The sequence below is a fragment of the Lucilia sericata genome, unplaced genomic scaffold (genome assembly GCF_015586225.1).
Source record: "Lucilia sericata isolate MDLA Ls3-8-SP2 unplaced genomic scaffold, ASM1558622v1 Contig001102F_arrow, whole genome shotgun sequence".
NCBI classification, from domain to species: Eukaryota; Metazoa; Arthropoda; class Insecta; order Diptera; family Calliphoridae; genus Lucilia; species Lucilia sericata.
The window spans coordinates 23,510-35,758 of record NW_023995074.1 but is presented as its reverse complement, the minus strand read 5'-3'; the positions used below and the strand labels follow the sequence as shown (position 1 = coordinate 35,758).

At 31.7% G+C, this 12,249-nt stretch overlaps 1 protein-coding gene across 1 annotated transcript in view; it reads right to left on the bottom strand.

Annotated features, from left to right (window-relative positions):
* The window catches only part of LOC119609999 (putative uncharacterized protein DDB_G0289963), a 77,429-nt gene that overhangs the window by 49,109 nt on the left and 16,071 nt on the right, over positions 1-12,249 (bottom strand). Inside the window, exon 2 of the mRNA XM_037965059.1 lies at positions 5,359-6,054. Coding sequence (XP_037820987.1) covers positions 5,359-6,054 — 696 coding nt within the window. The remainder of the gene's footprint in view (positions 1-5,358; positions 6,055-12,249) is intronic.

Sequence of the window (12,249 nt, the reverse complement as noted above, 5' to 3'; positions counted from 1 at the left end):
GTTCAAAATTATTCTCCACACGAATTTTTAATTTTTTTTTAAGAAAATAGTTCGTCGATTTTTCTTAAATTTTATAAAAATGTTTTAGTTTTATTTAATGATAATATACTTAATATCATTATGTTTAATTTCGCTAAAATTTAAGAAAAAATTATTACGAAAGGTTTTTGTACTACCGTAAAAATAGAAAAGGGGTTTATTAAGTAATATTTCGTATTATACACGAAATTTTTGTAAATATTATGAAAATATAAGTTACGAATTTTTTTTTCGTAAAGTGGATTATTTTCAGTGTAGCAATTTTTGTTAGAGTGCAAGCATCTTTCTGTTCGAAATTTTTGAACAATAAACTGAAAGAAAATCGCTTAGTCACCCAAATGAATGTTTACATTAATACAACAAAAAATTTTATTTGCTGGAAAAATTCGAATAACTCTTTACTAGAAGAATTTATCAAATTGAGAGCAACTTTTGATTAGAAAAGTTTGTCATATACAAAATTGAAATATTTTCTGTTCTTTTTTTAAAAAAGTCGATCAAATTGTGAACAAATTTTTTGTGAAAGAAAAACTCTTGTCACCCTAATGAAACTGTTACATTAATATAACAAAAAGTTTCGTTAAAGCTACGAAATTTTACATTATAGTTAAGAAAGTTACGTTAATATTGCGATTCAGCTTAAACGTGTATTTTGTACAGTATACAAGAAATATAAGTCAGATTTTTATTTTACGTGAATAATAAATTGATTTGTGTAAGCAATAAACTGAATGGATAATGTTTCGTTACCCAAATGAAATTGTTACATTAATACAACGAAACGTTATGAACAACTTCTTGCTGGAAGATTGCGTGCAACTATGTAGAAAAGTTGATCAGATCGAGAGCGACTTTTAGTTAGATATATTTATCAGATCTATTGAATTAAAAATTTGGTAAAAAATTTTGTGAAAAAAGTAATTAAGTATAAAATGTAATACTATATATTTTTAAAAAGTCACAAATTTTGATTATAATATCAGTAGTTAAATACTGTCACTTAATCGTCTGATAAAAGGCTTAAAATATAATTCCCTTTTTGAACACTATATCCTATAAAATTAAATTAACACCATGCAAATAATCGTTATTAAATATAAAAAAAAGCAATCAAGGAAAATATTAAAACCATTTAAAATTCCTTAGCTTCATTGGAGCCTAAGGCTTAAAAAATTTACTTTATCATTATCTTGAGCCTTAAATGGAAAAAAAACTTCCGCATTGTTTGCAATCAACTTATAGCAGGGTGCCAACGAAATAATTTATTTATAACTTTCGCAATAATCCTAGTACGCCTTAAAACTTTAGGCCTAAAAAAGGGTTGCAACTTGCAAAAGTGCAAAATTACCTTGAAGGACACCAAGTGTAAAAAAGTCCATAAATTTAAGTTATTTTTAGATCTCATCATAAAATCAGAGTTATATATTTTTTTACTCTTTACATTTATTTTATTTAATTATCCAAAGAGTTGGTTTTACGAATCCGGTTTGACCGCAAATATGTTAAAAATTCATTGTTTATAAAAAGGGTGTTGTACACAATGAATTGCTAAAGTTTGGAACAATGAAGGTTTAAGTTTTTTCTGTAGAAAAACAAAAACATGTTAACAGCACGAGATATATGTAGAAATTTTTAATATAAATTTGATTTTTTTTTCTTTCGTATTGGTTCGAAAAGGTCATTTTGCTCATATATTAAAAACAGTAAAACTGCCATTAAATAATGGCCTAAAGGTATTTTGTTGTTATTTTTTTTGCCATTTTTTAGTTCATGTTTTAGCAGATATAAAAATTTATTTATGTATTTTTTTAAATTTTTTTCGTTTAATTTTTCAATCCGTTATATGACTGTAAACAGCATCCAGCCCATGATTGTCATTATGTGTAATATTGCGTGTGTTTTACGGCCTGTAGTTCAGTTGACAATGGTTTATGTGTGAGTACATGAACTTGTCAGAGCTTTTGTAACATTTGGAATTCTGATCAACTCTAATTCAGATAACTATAGTCTATTCTATAGTACAGACTAAAGTCGAGTCTATAATCCAGACTATAGTATTCTTAGTTCATAATATAGTCCAGACTATAGTCTAGTTTATAGTCCAGGCAATAGTATAGTCTATAGTCTAGTATAGAGTCCGCACTATAGCTTTATCTATAGTCTACACTATAGTCTAGTCTATAATCTAGTCTATATTCCAAACTAGTCTAGACTATAGTCCAGACTATAGTTTAGCTTATAGTCCGGACTAGTGTAGTCTACAGTCCAGAGTATAGTATATTCTACAGTCCAGACTATAGTATATGCTATAGTCCAGACTATAGTCTATTCTATAGTCCAGACTATAGTCTATTCTATAGTCCAGACTATAGTCTATTATATAGTCCAGACTATAGTCTATTCTATAGTCCAGACTATAGTCTATTCTATAGTCCAGACTATAGTCTATTCTATAGTCCAGACTATAGTCTAGTCTATAGTAATCTATCTATAGTATAGTCCATAGTCTAGTCTATAGTCTAGTCTATAGTCTAGTCTAAAGTCTAGTCTACAGTCTAGTCTATAGTCTAGTCTATAGTCTAGTCTATAGTCTAGTCTATAGTCTAGTCTATAGTCTAGTCTATAGTCTAGTCTATAGTCTAGTCTATAGTCTAGTCTATAGTCTAGTCTATAGCCTAGTCTATAGTCTAGTCTACAGTATAGTCTATAGTCTAGTCTATAGTCTAGTCTATAGTCTAGTCTACAGTATAGTCTATAGTCTAGTCTATAGTCTAGTCTATAGTCTAGTCTATAGTCTAGTCTATAGTCTAGTCTATAGTCTAGTCTATAGTCTAGTCTATAGTCTAGTCTATAGTCTAGTCTATAGTCTAGTCTATAGTCTAGTCTATAGTCTAGTCTATAGTCTAGTCTATAGTCTAGTCTATAGTCTAGTCTATAGTCTAGTCTATAGTCTAGTCTATAGTCTAGTCTATAGTCTAGTCTATAGTCTAGTCTATAGTCTAGTCTATAGTCTAGTCTATAGTCTAGTCTATAGTCTAGTCTATAGTCTAGTCTATAGTCTAGTCTATAGTCTAGTCTATAGTCTAGTCTATAGTCTAGTCTATAGTCTAGTCCTATAGTCTAGTCTATAGTCTAGTCTATAGTCTAGTCTATAGTCTAGTCTATAGTCTAGTCTATAGTCTAGTCTATAGTCTAGTCTATAGTCTAGTCTATAGTCTAGTCTATAGTCTAGTCTATAGTCTAGTCTATAGTCTAGTCTATAGTCTAGTCTATAGTCTAGTCTATAGTCTAGTCTATAGTCTAGTCTATAGTCTAGTCTATAGTCTAGTCTATAGTCTAGTCTATAGTCTAGTCTATAGTCTAGTCTATAGTCTAGTCCTAGTCTAGCTATAGTCTAGTCTATAGTCTAGTCTATAGTCTAGTCTATAGTCTAGTCTATAGTCTAGTCTATAGTCTAGTCTATAGTCTAGTCTATAGTCTAGTCTATAGTCTAGTCTATAGTCTAGTCTATAGTCTAGTCTATAGTCTAGTATAGTCTAGTATAGTCTAGTCTAGTCTATAGTCTAGTCTATAGTCTAGTCTATAGTCTAGTCTATAGTCTAGTCTATAGTCTAGTCTATAGTCTAGTCTATAGTCTAGTCTATAGTCTAGTCTATAGTCTAGTCTATAGTCTAGTCTATAGTCTAGTCTATAGTCTAGTCTATAGTCTAGTCTATAGTCTAGTCTATAGTCTAGTCTATAGTCTAGTCTATAGTCTAGTCCTATAGTCTAGTCTATAGTCTAGTCTATAGTCTAGTCTATAGTCTAGTCCTATAGTCTAGTCTATAGTCTAGTCTATAGTCTAGTCTATAGTAGTCTAGTCTATAGTCTAGTCTATAGTCTAGTCTATAGTCTAGTCTATAGTCTAGTCTATAGTCTAGTCTATAGTCTAGTCTATAGTCTAGTCTATAGTCTAGTCTATAGTCTAGTCTATAGTCTAGTCTATAGTCTAGTCTATAGTCTAGTCTATAGTCTAGTCTATAGTCTAGTCTATAGTCTAGTCTATAGTCTAGTCTATAGTCTAGTCTATAGTCTAGTCTAGTCTAGTCTATAGTCTAGTCTATAGTCTAGTCTATAGTCTAGTCTATAGTCTAGTCTATAGTCTAGTCTATAGTCTAGTCTATAGTCTAGTCTATAGTCTAGTCTATAGTCTAGTCTATAGTCTAGTCTATCTATAGTCTAGTCTATAGTCTAGTCTATAGTCTAGTCTATAGTCTAGTCTATAGTCTAGTCTATAGTCTAGTCTATAGTCTAGTCTATAGTCTAGTCTATAGTCTAGTCTATAGTCTAGTCTATAGTCTAGTCTATAGTCTAGTCTATAGTCTAGTCTATAGTCTAGTCTATAGTCTAGTCTATAGTCTAGTCTATAGTCTAGTCTATAGTCTAGTCTATAGTCTAGTCTATAGTCTAGTCTATAGTCTAGTCTATAGTCTAGTCTATAGTCTAGTCTATAGTCTAGTCTATAGTCTAGTCTATAGTCTAGTCTATAGTCTAGTCTATAGTCAAGTCTATAGTCTAGTCTATAGTCTAGTCTATAGTTTAGTCTATAGTCTAGTCTATAGTCTAGTCTATAGTCTAGTCCATAGTCTAGTCTATAGTCTAGTCTATAGTCTAGTCTATAGTCTAATCTATAGTCTAGTCTATAGTCTAGTCTATAGTCTAGTCTATAGTCTAATCTATAGTCTAGTCTATAGTCTAGTCTATAGTCTAGTCTATAATCTAGTCCATAGTCTGATCTATAATCTAGTCTATAGTCTAGTCTATAGTCTGGTCTATAATCTAGTATATAGTCTAGTCTATAGCTTAGTCTATAGCTTAGTCTATAGTCTAGTCTATAGCTTAGTCTATAGTCTAGTCCTGTCTATTGCATAGTATGGTCCATAGTATAGACTATAGTTTAGTCTATAGTCCATACTACTGTGTAGTCCAGACTATAGTCTGTTTATAGTCCAGACTAGTCTACAGTCTAGTCTATAATCAAGACTTCAGTCTAAACTGTAGTATAGTCTATACTCCAGACTATAGTGAAGACTATTCTATAGTCCAAACTATAGTCTAGACAATTTCTCTAGTCCATATTACAGAAATAGTTTATAACATGGACTATTATCCATGACTATCAGACTATAGTCTTTATCCCAGTCTATAATATTTAATAAGATGTCATTGATCTATTTTAACACAATTCATGGTATTAAATTCCGAAGCAATTGGTCTTTAACTAAGCTAATTCCATATATAGAGCCACTACCAAACAGAATATATGTATTAAACACTTACCGCTATCAATTTCATTTTCACTAGGATCTCTAGCAAATATATCTCCACTACTGCCGTTACTGCTATAATATTGATCATGCTGCTCGGACTCTACACTCTGTAGCGATTCTCTATCATCCGGTTCAGGATCATCGCTATCTTCTAAATATCTATAATGATGACGAAGCAACTGTTGGCGAATGCGTTGTTGCTGATGATGATTACTATGATGATGCTCTGTTTCAGGTTCTTCCTCTTCCAAAGGTTCCTCTTCAACATCCTCTACTATGGCATCATCAACAAACTCATCATCAATATTTTGCTCTCTACTGTTATTATTGTTTTTTTGACGTTTACGACTGTTATTTTTTTCGTTTTCCACCTCTTCGTAGTCATCTTCAAAATCTGGTTTTACTGTCGTTTTATATTTATTACGTCGAAACAGAGAATTCCTATTCTTATGACCATTACCATAAGTTTTACGTTGTTGCTGCTTGGCAGCTCCTTTTCGATAGGAAGCAGATGAAGCAGCAAAACCTCGCGGCCTTGGTCGTACCGTTGAGGTTGTTGGCTTTGGTAAGATTTCCTCAATGGTGGGAATTTTCTGATTTATACTGCGGTGTGGAAAGAGTCGTCGCTCTAAGTAATTGGATAAAATTTGTTGGGTAATTTGATTTTGTCGTGCTATTTCCGACGGATCTAAGGCAAAATTTGTACCTAAGAAAAATGGATAAAAGAGATGATATGTTAATGACTTTATATTTAGATAATAATGATATGTTTTTGTATATTATCACTACGTAACCGTTAGTTTGTTTTAACGCTTCTTTTTCTTGTTTAAATGTATATTTTCTTTAATTATTAAAAATTAATTTATAAAATTACAAATTAATTGTTTATAATTTTATGTTATAAAAGCCTAAGCTTGTTTATATGAAATCATAAACCGCTGATCATTTAAATCATACATTATGATTTGCATAAAGCTTTTTTCATTTCTTAAGTTTAAAATTTATTTAAACAACACCTTATGGACGTTAAACAAATATGTTTTTAATTTTAATAATTTTTTCATTTGGTGGCTCTTCATCATATTTTAATGACCCTGAATAATTATAATTTTGAAATTTTTGTTTTGGGAGGGGATTTTTTTAAAATTTTAAAACTTGCTCTCTCTGTAGCTCTTATTTGCAATACATCAAACTTTTTGAAATAGCTTGATTTAACAAGAAACAATTCATAGTAGATGTATTGGCGATATTGGCTTAGACAGTGATTCCCAAATGATTTTTGATTAGATTTTTCTAAGCTGAATATTGAAAGTCATATTTTCACAAATATGAAATAGAATTGGAATGAAGGAGTATTGGCATAACAGTAAGATAATATTATGGACCGAATAATATTATGGACCCATGATATTCAGATACCAATCGATATTCAGATATAGGTCTTTACAATGGTGAATTGTTTGACTTGACGTATCTATTTGTTTTCATACATGTCCATTATATACTTAAGACCCAGGCTAAACAAAACCAATTGATAGAGTATAACGCAATTAAACGTTATTCTTGATGGTCAAACAATTCTCTGAAAAAAAAATATTTCTATCTACAGAACAAACACGTGACCTCATGCATTCAATTTGTAAACACATATTGTTTCTATTAACAAACAATTTAAGATATGTACCATTTCAAGATTTTAATATAACAATATTCTGTTTGCACACACCTTGAATATCCAATGACTATAGTAACTATTGTTAAACATTCCTTGATGGCAATGAATAAATTTATAGTTGTCTTAGCAAAGCTAGTAAGGAAATATAGAATGTATAAGCAAACAAATATATGCATATTTCTAAAATTCCTTATATCTTATGAGCAGATTTTTTATAAAATTTTTTTGAAATATTTAAAATATTTTATAGGAGGGACATGTTGCAAAGTGTTTTGAAAAAAAACGTGGCTATTGTACAAATAATTAGATAGATCACAAATACCATGACATGGATCAGACAATATAACAGACCAGAGTCCAGACAATTCACAACACTATTGACCTGACCTACACTAGACCATAGACCAAATCAAAGATCAGACAATAAAACATATCATAGACCAGACCATAAAACAGACCAGACCATACCATACTCTATGGTCTATAATCTAGACCATAGGGCAGACCATACACCAGGCCATAGACCAGAACATGGATCAGACCTTAGACCCGAACATAGAACCGACCACAGACCAGACCTTACACCAGACAATAAACCAGACCATATATCAGACTACTGACTAGTTCATAGAATATACCATAGACCAGACAATAGATCAGATTATAGACCAGACCCAAAAAAATACTACAGAGTGGACCAGACCATAGATTATAGACCAAACTAGACCATAGACCCGACCATAGATCAGTCCCTAGAGCCGACCATAGACCATACCATGGATCAAACCGGACCAGACCATAGACCAGACCTTACACCAAACAATAGAGCATATAACAGACAACTTACCAGTTCATAGAACATACGATAGACCAGACCATAGATCAGATTATAGACCAGACCCAAGAACATACTACAAAGCAACCCAAACCATTATAGACCAAACTAGACCATAGAGCAGGGCATACATCAGACAATAGACCCGACTATAGATCAGACCTTAGACCCTAGCGTAGACCTGACCATAGTCCCAACCGTAGACCATACCATAGATCAGACCAGACCATAGACCAGATCAGATTATAAACCAAATCCAAGAACATACAACAGAGCAGACAATACCTTAACCATACACCAGACCAGAGCAAAGACCAGACCATAGATCAGACTACAGGCCAGACCCTAAGACATAGCATAGATCATACAATAGCTCTGAATATAGCACAGACCAGAGACCAGATAATTGCCTCAACCATAGACCATACCATAGGTAGACCGTAGAGCAGATCATAAATCAAACCAAAGACCAGACTTTAGACCAGATCCTAAGACATACAATAGATCATACAATAGGCCTGACTACCGAACAGATCATATATCAAATTATAGACCGGGACATAAACCATACCATAGGCAGAACCGTAAAGCAGATCACAGACCAGACCAGAGAATAGACTATAGATCAAATATCAACTTCCGAACTTCCGAAAGTCATTGTATCAGAGTATAACATGACCTTTTTTGAACCAAAATTTTATCATCTTTATCTTCAATAAAATAACTTCATTTTATTACTACCTCAACAAGAAAAAAATTTGCAGACAACTGACCTACATATTATTTAATCGATTCCCTGAATTAAAATACTCATTATACTTTTAACAACATCTTCAAAAAACCAATGATAAAAAATAAACAATTCCATCAAACAACACATTAAAAATAACTTTATTAAATGCAAATTTAATTTGTATTTTTAAATCATAAAAAGATGTTTAAAAATATATCATTTTCTCAATCACATACACAAATGCAGACATAAATCAATGAGCAAAGCGTATTTATGGCAGTGATCTGTATCTAATCGATTTTTCATGCGATCACATTCATCATTTATTTAAACTATAAAGTAAAATTGAAATTGAAATGCTTTTAATTCGTATTTAAATCAGTTTTCGTAGATGTGTTGAAATTCGCATAACGCTAGATGGTTTCAATTATATAAAAATTCAAATAAATGAATGAATGCATGAGACGAGACGAATAGGAAAATGAGAAAAAATAATGAATTTTAATTTTGATTTAAAATAATTGAATTTTAAAGTCAATTCGATCAATCTTATTGTTGGCTAAATAAAGCTAATTGAAAAGCAAGTGATTAAATTTGTTATGGGTGTTGAAAAGATTGTGGGAAAGAAATCTTAATCAATATTTAACTGTTTCATATTTCTTTAAAAATATATAAATAATCATTAGTTTAACAAATTTATATTTTTTAGGAAATTCCCAAATTGTTTTTAATAGTAAAATAAAATTCTTTGAAATTTTTTTACAACCATAAATAACAACATGATACAATATTTTGTTTTTTTAATAACAATCATATCTAATTAAAATTTATTTATAACTCACGGATAAACTGGCCCTTTACATATAGATCTTTGTTTGAATATTTAGTTTTAAAACCTAAACTAAAATTTTGAAATCATGATCACAATAAATCTAATTGACATTACCAGACCATAATAAATCATTGCAATGCCTGTACTGTAGTTATCTTTTTGCTTCATGCTGAATCTTAAATAGATTCAATAATTTAATAAAATGTTTTATGGTTGTTGTCATTTGCATTGAAGTTTTAAACATAAAGAATTTAACGTTTATCGTGACAATTCTATTTTGAACAACTGCCGAGTCGAAACTAATCGTTGTAATTACTTTTGATGTAAAAAATTATTTGTAATGTTGTTGGTCAGAGTGAATTCTGTTTGGACTGTATCGTATTCAGGTCTTTGATCCAATGATGAATCATAGACCAGACCATAGACCAGACCATAGACCAGACCATAGACCAGATCATAGACCAGACCATAGACCAGACCATAGACCAAACCATAGACCAGACCAGACATATACCAGACCATGGACTAGACCATACACCAGACAAAACACCAGACCATGGAACATACATGTAACCAGACAATAGATCAAACCATAGACCAGACCATAGACCAGACTAAGTATAGACCAGACTAAGTATAGACCAGACTAAGTATAGACCAGACTATAGACCAGACCATGGATAAGACCATAGATCAGACGCTAGACTAGACCCTAGACCAGATCATATACCAGATACCAGACTATAAGCCAGATAATAGACCAAAAAATAGACCAGACTATATACCAGACCCTAGATCAAACCATTCACCAGACCATATATCATAGACTAGACCATTGGCCAGACCATTGACCAGACCATAGACCAGACCATAGACTATATCATAGACCAGGTAATAGACCAGATCATATACCATACAGTATACCAGACCATATGCCAGACAATAGACCAAACCATAGACCAGACTTGATAAAACTATACACCAGACCATATCATACACCAGACCCTAAACCAGACAATAGGCCAGACGATTGGCCAGATCATAGACTAGACCATGGACCAGACCATTTACCAGACCATAGACTAGACCATAGACCAGACCATAGACCAGACCATAGACCAGACCATAGACCAGACCATAGACCAGACCATAGACCAGACCATAGACCAGACCATAGACCATAGACCAGACCATAGACCAGACCATAGACCACACCATAGACCAGACCATAGACCAGACCATAGACCAGACAATAGACCAGATCATAAACCAAAGACCAGACAATTGACTATATCAAGCCCAGATTATATGCCAGACCAAACACCAGACCATAGACCAGACCATAAACCAGACAATAGACCAGATCATAAACCAAAGACCAGACAATTGACTATATCAAGCCCAGATTATATGCCAGACCAAACACCAGACCATAGATGGGACCTTAGCCCAGACTATAAACCAGAACATAAACCAGACTATAGGGAAGACTATAACTATAGACAGACCAGATCCCTGATGTATAGCAGACCGTAGACCAGAGCATAAACCAAACCCAAGAAAAAATCATAGACAAAGTCTTTTCATGAGGTTCGAAGTTAAAATTTTAGTAATAATAAACACTGTTTACCTTTAAAATATAAAAATAAAAAAGTAATAGATTTGTTTTTGTACTGAAGTCTTTAAATTTTTTATTATACATTTAACCAAAATTAATGTAGCCAAACGAACTGACAAATTTAATTACCACAACATAACTCATTGTCATTGTGAAAATCTAAAATAGAACATGATTTCACAATAATAAAATAGCAATTTAAACACCAAAACGACAATTTTCTAAAAAAAAAAAAAAACTGAAAGATTGTCAACTGATTAAAAACTATAACGAATATTGAAAGAGCATGCAAACGATAACTTTAACAAACATTAATCATTTTAATTGTCTTGTGAGCAAGAAAAACCGCAAAACAAATTAATTATTTCTTTTAAAGCATTTCCTTTAAAAACTAATTGTTAATGGAAGCCTAAGAAAAAAAGTCAAAGTTTTATAATTAATTTTCAAAACCTACAATTAACACCTTGATCTCACTTTGTTTCCAGAAAATAAATAAGTCCATTACTGTTATGTGGGAAGTAATTATGTCTTACACAAGAACCTTGAAAATTCCAAATGATTTTCGTATAAAACAATTTCAATTGTAATTTATTGATTTTCCTCAGTCATGGCATTTATTTTATTTGTTCATTTAAACAGATCTTTAAAATTCTTCATTTTTGGGGTAAAATTGTAAAAAAGAAATTAATTTATTATAACGTTTAGTAGCAGCTTGTTTTGTCTATTGTTTTCAACAGGTTTATTAGCTCTAGAGCAAAAAAAAAACTTGCAACTCATTAAAATTTGATTTTTATAAACTGTTAATAAGAAAAAAGCAGCAGCCAACGATGCGATTGCAACATCAATCTTAGTTGCTCTACTTTTTTTCCCCTTTATAGCAGAAAAGTTGTACTAATTTACAACCATGTCAATGTACAGATCAAAGGCCAGATCACAGACAATACTATTGACTACTACGCACTGCAAAAATAAGATCAGACCATAGACTAGTCTATAGACTAAAGACTATAGACTAGACTATAGACTAGACTATAGACTAGACTATAGACTAGACTATAGACTAGACTATAGACTAGACTATAGACTAGACTATAGAACTATAGACTAGACTATAGACTAGACTATAGACTAGACTATAGACTAGACTATAGACTAGACTATAGGACTAGACTATAGACTAGACTATAGGACTAGACTATAGACTAGAC